Source organism: Oncorhynchus gorbuscha, linkage group LG09, assembly GCF_021184085.1.
Source record: "Oncorhynchus gorbuscha isolate QuinsamMale2020 ecotype Even-year linkage group LG09, OgorEven_v1.0, whole genome shotgun sequence".
NCBI classification, from domain to species: Eukaryota; Metazoa; Chordata; class Actinopteri; order Salmoniformes; family Salmonidae; genus Oncorhynchus; species Oncorhynchus gorbuscha.
The window spans coordinates 29859298-29878278 of NC_060181.1; the positions used below are offsets into that span (position 1 = coordinate 29859298).

The window sequence follows — 18981 nt, forward strand, 5'->3', positions numbered from 1 at the left end:
TTTACTCTTTAGCGCCATCTGTTCAGTACCTGATAGAGCAGACCCAGAAGACCTGTGCATTCATTTCAACGCCCCAGGACAGTCCATTTACTTTGTGCTGTGAAAATCATGTGATGAAATCCTGCAATATCAGTGCTGTAGTCGCCCCAAATAGCAAGCAATGTAATAGCTGGCAATGGAATCCAAGCCTGGGCAGCCAGCCGAATGCCTGGAGCTGCTGATGGCAGAGCAGTAGTTAACTGCAGCTTGTTTTGAACAATATAATTTTGTAACAGTAAAAATTAGACAAATTAACCACACTTGTATGGACATTTTCAATTATACTATCTATATATACTACCGTTCAAAAGTTTGGGGTCACTTAGAAATGTCTTTGTTTTTGAAAGAAAAGCCAATTTTTTGTTCATAAAAAATAGCATCAAATTGATCAGAAATACCGTGTAGACATTGTTAATGTTGTAAGTGACTATTGTAGCTGGAAACGGCTTTTAAAAGGCCAATTGATCATTAGAAAACCATTTTGTAATTATGTTAGCACAGCTGAAAACTATTGTGCTGATTAAAGAATCAATAAAACTAGCCTTCTTTAAACTTGTTGAGTATCTGGAGCATCAGCATTTGTTGGTTCGATTACAGGCTCAAAATGGCCAGAAACAAAGACCTTTCTTCTGAAACTTGTTAGTCTATTCTTGAGAAATGAAGACTATTCCATGTGAGAAATTTCCAAGAAACTGAAGATCTCATGCAACACTGTGTACTACTCCCTTCACCGAACAGTGCCAACTGGCCCTAACCAGAATAGAAAGAGGAGTGGGAGGCTCCGGTGCCCAACTGAGCAAGAGGACAAGTACATTAGAGTGTCTAGTTTGAGAAACAGACGCTTCACAAGTCCACAGCTGGCAGCTTCATTAAATAGTACCCGCGAAACACCAGTCTCAACGTCAACAGTGAAGACGTGACTCTGGGATGCTGGCCGTCTAGGCAGAGTTGCAAAGAAAAAAACACATCTCAGACTGGCCAATAAAAATAAAAGATTAAGATTGGCAAAAGAACACAGACACTAGACTCTGCCTAGACGGCCAGCATCCCGGAGTCGCCTCTTCACTGTTGACATTGAGACTGGGGTTTTGCAGGTACTAATTAATGAATTTTCCCTTGATGTCACGCAAAGAGGCACTGAGTTTGAAGGTAGGCCTTGAAATACATCCACAGATACACCTCCAATTGACTCAAATTATGTCAACTACCTAACAGAAGCTTCCAAAGCCATGACATAATTTTATGGAATTTTCCAAGCTCTTTAAAGGCACAGTCAACTTACTGTACTTCTGACCCACTGGAATTGTGATACAGTGAATGATTAGTTAAATAATCTGTCTGTAAACAGTTGTTGGAAGAATTAAGTGTGTCATGCACAAAGTAGATGTCCTGACTGACTTCCCAAAACTATAGTTTGTTAACAAGACATTTGTGGAGTGGTTGAAAAACGAGTTTTAATGACTCCAACCTAAGTGTATGTAAACGTACGACTTCAACTGTATACACCAAAAACATTATGAACACCTAGGGCTGTTGCGGTGACTGTATTACTGCCACACTGGCGGTCATGACCGCAGTCAAATTCCACTTTACCGCTTAGTCACAGTAATTAGGCTTCTCCAAAACTGCAGTCTGATGCTACTGATGGTCATTTGTAATCTACCAAACTTGCTTACTGCCTGGTACTCAGCATTGTCCCTTCAATCACTCTGACATCAATTCAAATGTGTTAAAAAATCAAGTCTATTTATTGTAGAGGACTGGCCACCCCTCATAGCCTGGTTCCTCTCTAGGTTTCTTCCTAGGTTTTGGCCTTTCTAAGGAGTTTTCCCTAGACAACGTGCTTCAACACCTGCATTGCTTGCTGTTTGTGGTTTTAGGCTGGATTTCTGTACAGCACTTTGAGATATCAGCTGATGTACGAAGGGCTATATAAATACATTTGATTTGACTTGATATAACAAAGCAAATCTGAGGAAAACGCTGCCAAAGTTCTATCAACACAATGCCTGTAGTAGTCGTACCCTTCCGGACGGGCTACAATGCCCTCCCCTGCCCTCCCTTTGGCAAATCAGGTCACGCTCCACCATTCCTATAGGCAGAAACTCGTGCTAAGGTCTATTCAACCCTGGTCTGACCAATCGGAGTCCATGTGCCTCAAGATTGTTTTGATCACATGGACTGGGATATGTTCTGGGTTGTCTTTGAGAATAAGATTTGACGTATACACTGACACGGTGACTGAGTTCATCAGGAAGTGTATAGGCAATGTTGTTCCCACTGTGACTATTAAAACCTACCCAAATGAAAAATCGTTGATAGATGGCAGCATTCGTGCAAAACTGAAAGGGCGAACCACCGTATTTAACCACAGGAAGGTGACTGGGAATATGATCGAGTACACCTTCTTTGCCCGCTTTGAGAATACCACAGTGCCGCCAACACAGGTCGCTCCCGAGGACTGTGAGCTCTCGTTCAAAACATTTCATGACTACACATGTGTGTAGTGCTACGGGTCGGTACTCATTTAGGCAGGTTACCTTTGTGTTCTTGGGCACAGGGACTATGATGGTCTGCTTGAAACATGTTGGTATTACAGACTCAGACAGGGAGAGATTGAAAATGTCAGTGAAGACACTTGCCAGTTGGTCAGCGCATGCTCGGAGTACACATCCTGGTAATTCGTCTAGCCCTGCTGCCTAGTGAATGTTGACCTGTTTAAAGGTCTTACTCACATCGGCTGCAGAGAGCTTTATCACAGAGTCATCCGGAACAGCTGATGCTCTCATGCATGTTTCAGTGTTACTTGCCTCAAAGCGAGCATAGACGTTTTTTTAGCTCTTCTGGTAGGCTCGTGTCACTGGGCAGCTCTCGGCTGTGCTTCCCTTTGTAGTCATTAATTGTTTGCAAGCCCTGCCACATCCGACAAGCGTCGGAGCCGGTGTAGTACAATTCGATCTTAGTCCTGTATTGATGCTTTGCCTGTTTGATGGTTCGTCGGAGGGCATAGCAGGATTTCTTATAATGTTCCGGGTTAGAGTCCCTCTCCTTGAAAGCGGCAGCTCTACCCTTTAGCTCAGTGCGAATGTTGCCTGTAATCCATGGCTTCTGTTTGGGGTATGTATGTACAGTCACTGTGGGGACGACTTCCTCTATGCACTTATTGATAAAGCCAGTGACTGATGTGGTGTACTCCTCAATGCCATCGGAAGAATCTCGGAACATATTCCAGTCTGTGCTAGCAAAACAGTCCTGTAGTTTAGCATTTGCTTCATCTGACCACTTTTTTATAGACCGAGTCACTGGTGCTTCCTACTTTAAATGTTGCTTCTAAGCAGGAATCAGGAGTGATTAGTTTTGTGTTGTTAGATTTTACTGCACTGTTGGAACTAGGAAATAGCATACACCTGCAGTAACATCTGCTAGTATGTGTATATAAAATTTGATTTACAGCCCAACAAATAATATAAATTAAGCATATAGGAATACCTATTTCTTTGTTAACCTCTCAACACAGAATAGCCGCATGTCCGCAAATCATTTGGAGGAAATATCCTTTCTATTTTATTCAGCTGTGTTCAATTGTATTCTTATAAAATAATATCACAGAATTCTAAGAAAATCTTGTGTGCTAGATGAACTTGTGTAGCCCACAGCCAAATGGCATAGCAGGTCAGGACCTAACACCAGGACAACTCAGATGGTGCTCTTCTGTTCTTCTGAAATAGACTACATTTTCTTCATATCATGTCTCTTTAGATCTGTCTAAAATAAATAATTGATTTAGTATGATGGTGTAGGCTATATTAAATGGATTTATTACACATTTTAAATGGTAGATGTTCCAAAAGGCTGTGTCAGTGGCTTGTAGGCTATGTGTGGAAACCAGGAGATGGTAAACGTGTTTATGTTAATTCATTGACACAAGGTGTCAAGAGCGTTTAACAGTGATGCTGGCCCATGTTGACTCCAATGCTTCCCACAGTTGTCAAGTTGGCTGGATGCCCTTTGGTTGGTGGATCACACGGGAAACTGTTGAGCGTGAAAAACCCAGCCGAGTTGCAGTTCTTGACACATACTGGTGCGCCTGGCATCTACTACCATACCCCGTTCAGAGGCACTTACATTTTTTGTCTTCCCCATTCTCCCTCTGAATAGCACACATACACAATCCATGTCTCAATTGTCTCAAGGCTTGAAAATCCTTCTTTAACCTGTCTCCTCCTCTTCATCAACACTGATTGAAGTGGATTTAACAAGTGACATCAATAGGAGATCATAGCTTTCACCTTCATTCACTAAAGGAATTAATAAGAATATGTACATATAAATATATGGATGAGCGATGCCCGAACGGCATAGGCAGGATGCAGTAGATGGTATAGAGTACAGTATATACATATGAGATGAGTAATGTACGGTATGTAAACATTTTATAAAGTGACATTGTTTAAAGTGACTAGTGATACATTTATTACATACAATTTTTTATTATTAAAGTGGCTAGAGATTTGAGTCAGTATGTTGGCAGCAGCTACTCAATGTTAGTGGTGGCTGTTTAACAGTCGGATGGCCTTGAGATAGAAGCTGTTTTTCAGTCTCTCGGTCCCAGCTTTGATGCACCTGTACTGACCTCGCCTTCTGGATCATAGTGGGGTGAACAGGCAGTGGCTCGGGTGGTTGATGTCCTTGATGATCTTCATGGCCTTCCCGTGACATCGGGTGGTGTAGGTGTCCTGGAGGGCAGGTAGTTTGCCACCGGTGATGCGTTGTGCAGACCTCACTACCCTCTGGAGCGCCTTGCGGTTGTGGGCAGAGCAGTTGCCATACCATATCACTGCGGTGATACAGCCCGACAGGATGCACTCGATTGTGCATCTGTAAAAGTTTGTCACCTCCTCCCTGTAGGCCGTCTTGTCTTTGTTGGTAATCAAGCCTACCTCTGTAATGTCGTCTGCATACTTGATGATTGAGTTGGAGGCATGCATGGCCACGATGTTATGCAGGTGAATGAGGACCCAAAAGCGACTTGGCGAAAACAGAGTCTTTAATCCAGTAAAAGGAAATAGCAATACTCCTAGACAAATCGGAGCGGTAAATAAAGCATAAAAACAATTCCACTCGTAATCACGAGAACTGACTGGAGACTCGATAATAAACTGCAGGTTGCCTCGGGAAGGCACTTGACCGTAGCAGACTCAGACACCTGCTCACCACGCAGCATCTGAGGGAAACACGACACGACAGGGCGTTACAAAGACACAGCACGGTGAACAATATACAAGGATCCGACAGGACAGGAACGGAAAACAAGGGGAGAAATAGGGACTCTAATCAGGGGAAAAGATAGGGAACAGGTGTGGGAAGACTAAATGATTGATTAGGGGAATAGGAACAGCTGGGAGCAGGAACGGAACGATAGAGAGAAGAGAGAGAGGAAGGGAGAGAGAAAAAAGGGGAACGAACCTAAAAAGACCAGCAGGGGGAAAACGAACAGAAGGAAAAGCAAAATGACAAGACAATATAAGACAAAACATGACAGTACCCCCCCACTCACCGAGCGCCTCCTGGCGCACTCGAGGAGGAATCCTGGCGGCAACGGAGGAAATCATCAATCAGTGAACGGTCCAGCACGTCCCGAGACGGAACCCAACTCCTCTCCTCAGGACCGTAACCCTCCCAATCCACTAAGTATTGGTGACCCCGTCCCCGAGAACGCATGTCCATGATCCTACGTACCTTGTAAATAGGTGCGCTCTCGACAAGGACGGGAGGGGGGAGGGAAGACGAACGGGGTGCGAAGAAAGGGCTTGACACAGGAGACATGGAAGACAGGATGGACGCGACGAAGATGTCGCGGAAGAAGCAGTCGCACAGCGACAGGATTGACGACCTGGGAGACACGGAACGGACCAATGAACCGCGGAGTCAACTTACGAGAGGCTGTCGTAAGAGGAAGGTTGCGAGTGGAAAGCCACACTCTCTGGCCGCAACAATACCTAGGACTCTTAATCCTACGTTTATTGGCGGCTCTCACAGTCTGTGCCCTGTAACGGCAAAGTGCAGACCTCACCCTCCTCCAGGTGCGCTCACAACGTTGGACAAACGCTTGAGCGGAGGGAACGCTGGACTCGGCAAGCTGGGATGAGAACAGAGGAGGCTGGTAACCCAGACTACTCTGAAACGGAGATAACCCGGTAGCAGACGAAGGAAGCGAGTTGTGAGCGTATTCTGCCCAGGGGAGCTGTTCTGCCCAAGACGCAGGGTTTCTGAAAGAAAGGCTGCGTAGTATGCGACCAATCGTCTGATTGGCCCTCTCTGCTTGACCGTTAGACTGGGGATGAAACCCGGAAGAGAGACTGACGGACGCACCAATCAAACGACAGAACTCCCTCCAAAACTGTGACGTGAATTGCGGGCCTCTGTCTGAAACGGCGTCTAACGGGAGGCCATGAATTCTGAACACATTCTCGATGATGATTTGTGCCGTCTCCTTAGCGGAAGGAAGTTTAGCGAGGGGAATGAAATGTGCCGCCTTAGAGAACCTATCGACAACCGTAAGAATCACAGTCTTCCCCGCAGACAAAGGCAGACCGGTAATGAAGTCTAGGGCGATGTGAGACCATGGTCGAGAAGGAATGGGGAGCGGTCTGAGACGACCGGCAGGAGGAGAGTTACCTGACTTAGTCTGCGCGCAGTCCGAACAAGCAGCCACGAAACGGCGCGTGTCACGCTCCTGAGTCGGCCACCAAAAGCGCTGGCGAATAGAAGCAAGAGTGCCTCGAACACCGGGATGACCAGCTAACTTGGCAGAGTGAGCCCACTGAAGAACAGCCAGACGAGTGGAAACAGGAACGAAAAGAAGGTTACTAGGACAAGCGCGCGGCGACGCAGTGTGCGTGAGTGCTTGCTTAACCTGTCTTTCAATTCCCCAGACTGTCAACCCGACAACACGCCCATAAGGAAGAATACCCTCGGGATCAGTAGAAGCCACAGAAGAACTAAAAAGACGGGATAAGGCATCATGCTTGGTGTTCTTGCTACCCGGACGGTAAGAAATCACAAACTCGAAACGAGCGAAAAACAACGCCCAACGAGCTTGACGAGCATTAAGTCGTTTGGCAGAACGGATGTACTCAAGGTTCTTATGGTCTGTCCAAACGACAAAAGGAACGGTCGCCCCTCCAACCACTGTCGCCATTCGCCTAGGGCTAAGCGGATGGCGAGCAGTTCGCGGTTACCCACATCATAGTTGCGTTCAGATGGCGACAGGCGATGAGAAAAATAAGCGCAAGGATGAACCTTATCGTCAGACTGGAAGCGCTGGGATAGAATGGCTCCCACGCCTACCTCTGAAGCGTCAACCTCGACAATGAATTGTCTAGTGACGTCAGGAGTAACGAGGATAGGAGCGGACGTAAAACGTTCTTTTAGAAGATCAAAAGCTCCCTGGGCGGAACCGGACCACTTAAAACACGTCTTGACAGAAGTAAGAGCTGTGAGAGGGGCAGCAACTTGACCGAAATTACGAATGAAACGCCGATAGAAATTAGCGAAACCTAGAAAGCGCTGCAACTCGACACGTGACCTTGGAACGGGCCAATCACTGACAGCTTGGACCTTAGCGGAATCCATCTGAATGCCTTCAGCGGAAATAACGGAACCGAGAAAAGTAACGGAGGAGACATGAAAAGAGCACTTCTCAGCCTTCACGTAGAGACAATTCTCTAAAAGGCGCTGGAGAACACGTCGAACGTGCTGAACATGAATCTCGAGTGACGGTGAAAAAATCAGGATATCGTCAAGATAGACAAAAACAAAGATGTTCAGCATGTCTCTCAGAACATCATTAACTAATGCCTGAAAAACAGCTGGCGCATTGGCGAGACCAAACGGCAGAACCCGGTACTCAAAATGCCCTAACGGAGTGTTAAACGCCGTTTTCCACTCGTCCCCCTCTCTGATGCGCACGAGATGGTAAGCTTTACGAAGGTCCAACTTAGTAAAGCACCTGGCTCCCTGCAGAATCTCGAAGGCTGATGACATAAGGGGAAGCGGATAACGATTCTTAACCGTTATGTCATTCAGCCCTCGATAATCCACGCAGGGGCGCAGAGTACCGTCCTTTTTCTTAACAAAAAAACCCCGCCCCGGCCGGAGAGGAAGAAGGCACTATGGTACCGGCGTCAAGAGACACAGACAAATAATCCTCGAGAGCCTTACGTTCGGGAGCCGACAGAGAGTATAGTCTACCCCGAGGAGGAGTGGTCCCCGGAAGGAGATCAATACTACAATCATACGACCGGTGAGGAGGAAGGGAGTTGGCTCGGGACCGACTGAAGAGCGTGCGCAGATCATGATATTCCTCCGGCACTCCTGTCAAATCGCCAGGTTCCTCCTGAGAAGTGGGGACAGAAGAAATGGGAGGGATGGCAGACATTAAACACTTCACATGACAAGAAACGTTCCAGGATAGGATAGAATTACTAGACCAATTAATAGAAGGATTATGACATACTAGCCAGGGATGACCCAAAACAACAGGTGTAAAAGGTGAACGAAAAATCAAAAAAGAAATAGTCTCACTGTGGTTACCAGATACTGTGAGGGTTAAAGGTAGTGTCTCAAATCTGATACAGGGAAGATGACTACCATCTAAGGCGAACATGGGCGTAGGCTTGTCTAACTGTCTGAAAGGAATGTCATGTTTCCGAGCCCATGCTTCGTCCATGAAACAACCCTCAGCCCCAGAGTCTATCAAGGCACTGCATGTAGCACCCGAACCGGTCCAGCGTAGATGGACCGACATAGTAGTACAGGATCTAGATGGAGAGACCTGAGTAGTAGCGCTCACCAGTAGCCCTCCGCTTACTGATGAGCTCTGGCTTTACTGGACATGAATTGACAAAATGTCCATCAAATCCGCAATAGAGGCACAGGCGGTTGGTGATCCTCCGTTCCCTCTCCTTAGTCGAGATGTGAATACCTCCCAGCTGCATGGGCTCAGTCTCTGAGCCAGAGGAGGGAGATGGTTGCGATGCGGAGCAGGGAAACACCGTTGACGCGAGCTCTCTTCCACGAGCTTGGTGACGAAGATCTACCCGTCGTTCTATGCGGATGGCGAGAGCAATCAAAGAGTCCACACTGGAAGGAACCTCCCGGGAGAGAATCTCATCTTTAACCACTGCGTGGAGTCCCTCCAGAAAACGAGCGAGCAGCGCCGGCTCGTTCCAGTCACTAGAGGCAGCAAGAGTGCGAAACTCTATAGAGTAATCCGTTATGGATCGATCACCTTGGCATAGGGAAGCCAGGGCCCTAGAAGCCTTCCTACCAAAAACTGAACGGTCAAAAACCCGAATCATCTCCTCTTTAAAGTTCTGGTAATTGTTTGAACAATCAGCCCTTGCCTCCCAGATAGCTGTGCCCCACTCTCGAGCCCGGCCAGTAAGGAGTGAAATGACGTAAGCAACCCGAGCTCTCTCTCTAGAGTATGTGTTGGGTTGGAGAGAGAACACAATATCACACTGGGTGAGAAAGGAGCGGCACTCCTTGGGCTGCCCGGAGTAGCAAGGTGGGTTATTAACCCTAGGTTCCGGAGGCTCGGCAGACCAGGAAGTAACAGGTGGCACGAGACGAAGACTCTGGAACTGTCCAGAGAGGTCGGAAACCTGAGCGGCCAGGTTCTCCATGGCATGACGAGCAGCAGACAATTCCTGCTCGTGTCTGCCGAGCATGGCTCCTTGGATCTCGACGGCAGTGTTACGAGCGTCTGTAGTCGCTGGGTCCATTCTTTGGTCGGATCCTTCTGTTATGCAGGTGAATGAGGACCCAAAAGCGACTTGGCGAAAACAGAGTCTTTAATCCAGTAAAAGGAAATAGCAATACTCCTAGACAAATCGGAGCGGTAAATAAAGCATAAAAACAATTCCACTCGTAATCACGAGAACTGACTGGAGACTCGATAATAAACTGCAGGTTGCCTCGGGAAGGCACTTGACCGTAGCAGACTCAGACACCTGCTCACCACGCAGCATCTGAGGGAAACACGACACGAGAGGGCGATACAAAGACACAGCACAGTGAACAATATACAAGGATCCGACAGGACAGGAACGGAAAACAAGGGGAGAAATAGGGACTCTAATCAGGGGAAAAGATAGGGAACAGGTGTGGGAAGACTAAATGATTGATTAGGGGAATAGGAACAGCTGGTAGCAGGAATGGAACGATAGCGAGAAGAGAGAGAGGAAGGGAGAGAGAAAAAAGGGGAACGAACCTAAAAAGACCAGCAGGGGGAAAACGAACAGAAGGAAAAGCAAAATGACAAGACAATATAAGACAAAACATGACACACGAAGTCATGGGTGAACAGGGAGTACAGGAGAGGGCTGAGAACGTACCCTTGTGAGGCCCCAGTGTTGAAGCACAGAAGCTCGCCCCAGTCTGAGCTTCTGTGCACTCTGGAGCAGGTTTTCATCAAGGATCTCTCTCTGTACTTTGCTCCATTCATATTTCCCTTGATCCTGACTAGCCTCCCAGTCCCTGCCGCTAGAAAACATCCCCACAGCATGATGCTGCCACCACCATGCTTCACCGTAGGGATGGTGCCAGGTTTCCTCCAGATGTGATGCATTCAGGCCAAAGTTCAAGCTTGGTTTCATCAGACCAGAGAATCTTGTTTCTCATGGTCTGAGAGTTCTTTAGGTGCCCTTTGGCAAACTCCAAGCGGGCTGCCATGTGCCTTTTACTGAGGAGTGACTTCTGTCCGGCCACTCTACCATAAAGGCCTGATTGGTGGAGTGCTGCAGAGATGGTTGTCCTTCTGGAAGGTTCTCCCATCTCCACAGAGGAACTCTGGAGCTCTGTCAGAGTGACCATCAGGTTCTTGGCCACCTCCCTGACCAAGGCCCTTCTCCCCCGATTGCTCAGTTTGTCCGGGCGGCCAACACTAGGAAAAGTCCTGGTGGTTACAAATTTCTTCCATTTAAGAATGACGGAGGCCACTGTGTATTGTAGGTATGTTCTTGCGGAGGCCATTGTCTTCGTGCATACCTTCAATGCTGCAGACATTTTTTGTTACCCTTCCCCAGATCTGTGCCTCGACACAACCCTGTCTTGGGGCTCGATGGACAATTATTTCGACCTCATGGCTTGGTTTTTGCTCTGACATGCACTGTCAACTGTGGGACATTAAAGACAGGTGTGTGCCTTTCCAAATCATCTCCAATCAATTGAATTTACCACAGGTGGACTCCAATCAAGTTGTAGAAACATCTCAAAGATAATCAATGGAAACAGGATGGACCTGAGCTCAATTTCAAGTCTCATAGCAAAGTGTTTAAATACTTATGTTAATAAGGTATTTCTGTTTTTATTTGTAGTACATTTGCAAAAATGTTTTAGAACCTGTTTTCGCTTCGTCATTCTGGGGTATTGTGTGTATAATGATGAGGGAATGAATATATTTAATCCATTTTGGAATGTAACATAAGGCTGTAACATAACAACATGTGGAAAAGGGAAGAGGTCTGAATACTTTCTGAATGCACTGTATATTACAAAAGAACGCCGTAATGGACAGGTCTACACTGGTTGAAATACATCTCTTTCAGAAGGATGCATGGCAGTATTATGACTCATATCACCCATATTGGACTGAACTCATGTTGTACACACTACACATACTGTATGTTGAACCATACATTGTCTACCAGTTTACCCAGTTCAAACAAGATTCCAATGTTTGCTCTGACTCTCACCCACTGTACTCATGAAGGTTAGAATGGATTGGTTAACAGCAGGAACAGCAAGACGTTTCCTCAACCCATCGTTGTCTTCTGTTTCTCTATTTGCTGTGTAGGGTGCTGTTTGATCCTTAGCACCATGTGTTTCTCTATTTGCTGTGTAGGGTGCTGTTTGATCCTTAGCACCATGTGTTTCTCTATTTGCTGTGTAGGGTGCTGTTTGATCCTTAGCACCATGTGTTTCTCTATTTGCTGTGTAGGGTGCTGTTTGATCCTTAGCACCATGTGTTTCTCTATTTGCTGTGTAGGGTGCTGTTTGATCCTTAGCACCATGTGTTTCTCTATTTGCTGTGTAGGGTGGTGTTTGATCCTTAGCACCATGTGTTTCTCTATTTGCTGTGTAGGGTGCTGTTTGATCCTTAGCACCATGTGTTTCTCTATTTGCTGTGTAGGGTGCTGTTTGATCCTTAGCACCATGTGTTTCTCTATTTGCTGTGTAGGGTGCTGTTTGATCCTTAGCACCATGTGTTTCTCTATTTGCTGTGTAGGGTGCTGTTTGATCCTTAGCACCATGTGTTTCTCTATTTGCTGTGTAGGGTGCTGTTTGATCCTTAGCACCATGTGTTTCTCCCTTTTTCTCTCCTCAACTCTGGAATGTTGGTGTGTGTGTGTTTCTCTGTTACTCTCCTCAACACTAATTGCTACTTTCTCTTTGATCTCCTCTGCTGGTGAGGTGGCTCTCTGGATCTACTGAGTTTTCTCTCTCTCTTAACATCCCCCCCTGCTCATGTGTGTGTTTAAATAAACAAATTGTTGCATAAGAATTCTTATTCAATTAATATTTTCTTTGTCTTGCAGTCTTTTGTCTTTCTGTCAGAGAGTTGTACTTGTTCTATTTCCGATTCTGTTTAGATCTGTAGACGTTGACATTTGTTCGTGTTCAATTGGAGTCCTGAATGAATGAGTTACCACAGAAACTCATAATTATTGTATGATATGGGCCTTAGGGGAAGAGATGGGAAGACATACGGGTTTAATACTGTATGTTTCATTTGTGTAACATGCTTTTGGATTGTCTGTTTGTTTTGACTGAATGAATGTACATTGAGATGTGATGGGACTGTGGTTTATAGCTGAACAAACACACACACACCTGTGTCTGTGCATACAATGACCCACAGTAATGAAAATGTGGTCCAGCATGCAATGGGCTTATGGAAATGATTAACCCAATAATACCCCCCCTAAATACCAAATCACAACTCCAGCTGTCGAAGCCACTTACTGGTGAAAAGCAGGAGAGAACGGGGTGACGGACTAGCTGATATAACATCCTGCTTACATTATTCTGAGAGCAGAGCAGCGTATAGCCTGCACCTGGTTAAACTTCACGCTTTGAGTGTGTGTGTATGACAGGCGAAGAGTTGTGATTTCCTGTCCCCCTCGTTGATCCGAGCGCTTGTGTGCATCGAGCGATCACATATTAGCACTAGTTGTCTGTGTGTGTGTGTGTGTGTGTGTGTGTGTGTGTGTGTGTGTGTGTGTGTGTGTGTGTGTGTGTGTAGATCTATGCGTGGGGCTGTTCTGTCAGCAGCCCACCATGCCAAGATGGTGATATTTAGAATTGATTCATTGTCTCCACCGCCCATGATACCTCATCTCTCTCTCATCTTTTCCCTGTCTCTCCTTCCTTCCTTCCTTCCTTCCTTCCTTCCTTCCTTCCTTCCTTCCTTCCTTCCTTCCTTCCTTCCTTCCTTCCTTCCTTCCTTCCTTCCTTCCTTCCTTCCTTCCTTCCTTCCTTCCTTCCTTCCTTCCTTCCTACCTACTCACAATCCCATTATTTAGGGCTATATCTCATGGCCACACAGTATAATAAACATCACAATCTATGTAGGTCAGTTTGGCTAACCTAACTCCCTCTCTGTGACTGTGTTTTTGGTGGAAGTGACAAAGGTGGTGGCTACACAGGTAAACATGATCACCTGTGTATGGCTCAGTTAGCGTGACTTTCTCTCGCGCCCTCTCTCTCTGCAGCGTCGTAATGGTGTGGTTGTGGCTGCGTCCTCTATCCAGCGTCTGAGCCACAAGCGCCTGATGGCCACCTTCCAGGTGGCGGCTGAGAGAGGGGAGCAGGACCTGTATCGCTGCGTCACAGAGTCCACCCGCGGAGCTGCTGTGTCTAACTTTGCCGAGCTCATCGTCAGAGGTATAGTACAGCCAGTCCGTATAGTCAGGTTTTGATTGAAAGGAGTCCTGCACCACTGCACCACACACCACCTCCCCTATGACACCTCCAACCCACCATGACACCTAGCTACCATTCTGGGATCTCTTAACACCCTCCTCCATACAGTATGTTCTACCTCCTTCCCCACCCAACCACTTCCAACCGCTTCTCCTAATGTGAGACATGCACACGAGCACTCACTCACTGGCACCCTTAGTCAATCACACGCACACATGCACAAACACACATGTTAAAATGCACACACACACACATGAATTTAGCAAAAAAGAAACATCCTCTCACTGTCAACTGCGTTTATTTTTAGCAAACTTAACATGTGTAAATATTTGTATGAACATAACAAGATTCAACAACTGAGACATAAACTGAACAAGTTCCACAGACATGTGACTAACAGAAATATAATAATGTGTCCCTGAACAAAGGGGGGGTCAAAAACAAAAGTAACAGTCAGTATCTGGTGTGGCCACCAGCTGCATTAAGTCCTCCTCATTGGCCAGTTCTTGCTGTGAGATGTTACCCCACTCTTTCACCAAGGCACCTGCAAGTTCCCAGACATTTCTGGGGGGAAAGGCCCTAGCCCTCACCCTCCGATCCAAGAGGTCCCAGATGTGTGCAATGGGATTGAGATCCTGGCTCTTCACTGGCCATGGCAGAACACTGACATTCCTGTCTTGCAGGATATCATCCACAGAACGAGCAGTATGGCTGGTGGCATTGTCATGCTGGAGGGTCATGTCAGGATGAGCCTGCAGGAAGGGTACCACATGAGGGAGGAGGATGTCTTCCCTGTAACACACAGCGTTGAGATTGCCTGCAATGACAACAAGCTCAGTCCAATGATGCTGTGACACATCGCCAAAGACCATGACGGACCCTCCACCTCCAAATCGATCCCGCTCCAGAGTACAGGCCTCGGTGTAACACTCATTCCTTCTACAATAAACGAGAATCCGACCATCACCCCTGGTGAGACAAAACCGTGACTCGTCAGACAAGAGCACTTTTTGCCAGTCCTGTCTGGTCCAGCGACGGTGGGTTTGTGCCCATAGGCGACGTTGTTGCCAGTGATATCTGGTGAGGACCTGCCTTACAACAGGCCTACAAGCCCTCAGTCCAGCCTCTCTCAGCCTATTGCGGACAGTCTGAGCACTGATGGAGGGATTGTGCGTTCCTGGTGTGACTCAGGCAGTTGTTGTTGCCATCCTGTACCTGTCCCACAGGTGTGATGTTCGGAGGTACGATCCTGTGCAGGTGTTGTTACTCGTGGTCTGCCACTGCGAGGACGATCAACTGTCCATCCTGTCTCCTTGTAGCGCTCTCCTAGGCGTCTCACAGTACGGACATTGCAATTTATTGCCCTGGACACATCTGCAGTCCTCATGCCTCCTTGCATCATGCCTAAGGCACGTTCATGCAGATGAGCAGGGACCCTGGTTATCTATCTTTTGGTGTTTTTCAGAGACAGTAGAAAGGCCTTTTTTAGTGTCCTAAGTTTTCATAACTGTGACCTTAATTGCATACCATCTGTAAGCTGTTAGTGTCTTAACAACCGTTCCACAGGTGCATGTTCATTAATTGTTTATGGTTCATTGAACAAGCATGGGAAACAGTCTTTAAACCCTTTACAATGAAGATCTGTGAAGTTATTTGGATTTTTTGCGAATTATCTTTGAGAGACAGGGTCCTGAAAAAGGGACGTTTCTTTTTTTGCCGAGTTTACATAGGAAATATATTCTGAACTAACAAAACGTCTCTCATATCTTTCCTGTATATTGTGGAAACACGTGGAAACGATGTATTCTTGCATCTATATGTCATTTACTCTGTGTCATTGTGTAAACATTGTTTTTCCCTCTACATGTTGCTGTAATGAGGTGTCCTCGCTTGATGAGGGTCGTGTGTGTGTGTGTGTGTGTGTGTGTGTGTGTGTGTGTGTGTGTGTGTGTGTGTGTGTGTGTGTGTGTGTGTGTGTGTGTGTGTGTGTGTGCGTGTGCGTGTGCGTGTGCGTGTGCGTGTGCGTGTGCGTGTGCGTGTGTGTGCGTGCGTGTGTGTGTGTGTGTGTCTCTTTGTCTAACGCTGAAAGGACAGGCAGCTTTACTCACACAATCACTCATGCAAATAATTCACATTCATTATGGTGAAAATTAAACATTCCCTTCCCTTCAAGTGCCTCTCGGAAATCATAATCTGAAAGTGATTAAAAGATTGTGTGAGTCAACGCTCTAGCCGAGTAGAAATAACACTAGGGAAATTATAAAACAAGAAACGTACGAAACATGAAAAACCCTTGACTTCCTTTTTTTTCTGTGCGAGAGAAGACAGTTCTTGCTTATTCTATGGAAATTCTGACGTCTTTTCATTTTTTTTTTCGTTCTGTAAAAATTCATAAAGTGATGATGCACTGTACGTGTCTGTATTGTACTGTTTTAATGTCTTGCTGGTAAACAACCGTACAACTATGGATCATTGTATTTCATTTGTATCTCTGTTCATTTGACAGCAAATGATGGTGTTTTTATAATGAGCAGGGTTACATAGATTAGGGTTTCTATCATTATATGTCATTGCTGATAGAAACGAGGAGTTGACTAACTGTAGACACAGTAATACTAGGGCATTGTCTCAGTTATCTTGTTAACTGTATATTGTGTTAGATAAAATGTTCTACTACTGTAAATGACAACATCACACTGTACCATGTGTAAAAACTACTCCCCTGCATGCACTCACTCAGTCACTCAAAACTCTTCTGTTTAACACTGTACCCGCCCCTCTCCCCCTTCACCCTGGCAGTGCCCCCCACCCCCATCGCTCCACCCCAGCTGCTCCGGGCTGGCCCCACCTACCTGATCATCCAACTCAACACAAACTCCATCGTGGGGGACGGCCCCGTGATCCGTCGCGAGATCGAGTACCGGGCCAGCCAATCACCATGGTCGGAGACACATGGCGTGGGCTCGCTCACTTATAAGGTGTGTGTGTGTGTGTGTGTGTGTGTGTGTGTGTGTGTGTGTGTGTGTGTGTGTGTGTGTGTGTGTGTGTGTGTGTGTGTGTGTGTGTGTGTGTGTGTGTGTGTGTGTGCGTGCCTGCGTGCAAAAATTAATTAATTAATTGTTAAGAATTATTACAAGTTCTTATTTATTTGTTATTAAATAACTCTCAATTACAAAAACATCCATGTTGATTTTATTTTAAATGCTATTCATGTCTTTGCTAGATAATAGAAAACATGTTTCTCCTCTACTCTATTGTAAGGTGTGGCATCTGGAGCCGGACACAGAGTACCGTATCAGTGTTTTACTGACCCGGCCAGGGGAGGGAGGCACAGGGGCGCCTGGACCCCCCCTGGTCAGCAGGACCAAGTGTGCTGGTGAGTTAATGGGGCTGAACAGGTCTAAACCCAAACCTAGCTTCTGTTCTATTCTGTTCTACTCTACTCCTTTCTATTCCATTCCTTCAGCGTTATTCATCCCTTCAGGAACGGCATTGATAGATCACATACAATAACATCCTCCATAACACAAGGACAACAACATTCAAACACATACTCTAATGGCTAGCTGTCCACCGGTTGAGAGGATGTATGTGTGGATTATAGTGCTCAGTGGCTGATATATATGTAGGTACCTCTTTAGAAGCCGGTGTGTATGCATGGACAGGTACACAAATAAGAATTTGTTCTTAACTGACTTGCCTAGTTAAATAAAGGTTAAATAAAAAAATACAAAAAAATGTAATTATACAGTAGAATGAACAACCTACAGCCTACTCTCCGACACTTACATGTACTACACTCCCCCTCACACACACACACACACACACACACACACACACACACACACACACACACACACACACACACACACACACACACACACACACACACACACACACACACACACACACACACACACACACACACACACACACACACACACACACACACACACACACACACACACACTTATCTGCACTTACCCTCCCCAGAGCTCAGTGCTCATCTTTATGAAACAGCTCCCTGTAGATGTGTCAAGTGGACCGACATGACGCCTTGTCATCTATCATAGTCTCTGATCCCTCCTGTCATGAGGCTCCAGTCGCCCACCTCCTGTCTGCTCCACATGCCCAGATGTGAGCCTCGATCTCTGGGAAGAGAGAGTAAAGAGAGCCCCTGTGACACTACATGCTCTAAATCAGGGGTGTCAAACTCATTTTGCCCGGGGGCCACATTCGCTCTTCAACGAGGTCCGGAGGGCCGCACTGGATATTGGTTATATTTCCTTGCTGTCAAAATCTGACCAAAATAGTCCTCTATCGATTGTATTGGGGATTTTCAATGTGATTATTAGCAAGCTGAATAGTCATGAATGTAATACATTTTAAAGTATATTTTAAAACATATCGAGTTTGTTGTCTAGTATACAGTACCAATCAAATATTTGGACACACCTACTCATTCAATGGTTTTTCTTTATTTATACTATTTTCTACATTGAATGATGTGAAGACATCAAAACTATGAAATAACACATATGGAATCATGTAATAACCAAAAAAGTGCTAAACAAATCAAAATAGATTTTAGATTCTTCAAAGTAGCCACCCTATGCCTTGATGACAGCTTTGCACACTCTTGGCATTGTCTCAAACAGCTTCATGAGGTAGTCACCTGGAATACTTTTCCAACAGTCTTGAAGGAGTTCCCACATACTGTATGCTGAGCACTTGTTGGCTGCTTTCCCTTCACTCTGCGGTCCAACTGCACTTTAAGAAACACTCAAAGTTCTTGACATTTTTCACATTTACTGACCTTCATGTCTTAAAGTAATAACGGACTGTCGTTTCTCTTTGCTTATTTGAGCTGTTCTTGCCATAATATGGACTTGGTATTTTATCAAATAGGGCTATCTTCTGTATACAACCCTACCTTGTCACTACACAACTGAT

General features: G+C 45.9%; 1 protein-coding gene across 14 annotated transcripts in view; it reads left to right on the top strand.

Moving 5' to 3' along the window:
• LOC124043374 (receptor-type tyrosine-protein phosphatase U-like) overlaps positions 1-18981 on the top strand; it is a 323408-nt gene that overhangs the window by 202685 nt on the left and 101742 nt on the right. For all 14 annotated transcript variants that reach the window (XM_046361930.1, XM_046361939.1, XM_046361932.1 and 11 more), the window contains exons 6-8: positions 13818-13989; positions 16828-17006; positions 17290-17404. In XM_046361930.1, the coding sequence (XP_046217886.1) occupies positions 13818-13989; positions 16828-17006; positions 17290-17404 (466 nt within the window). The remainder of the gene's footprint in view (positions 1-13817; positions 13990-16827; positions 17007-17289; positions 17405-18981) is intronic.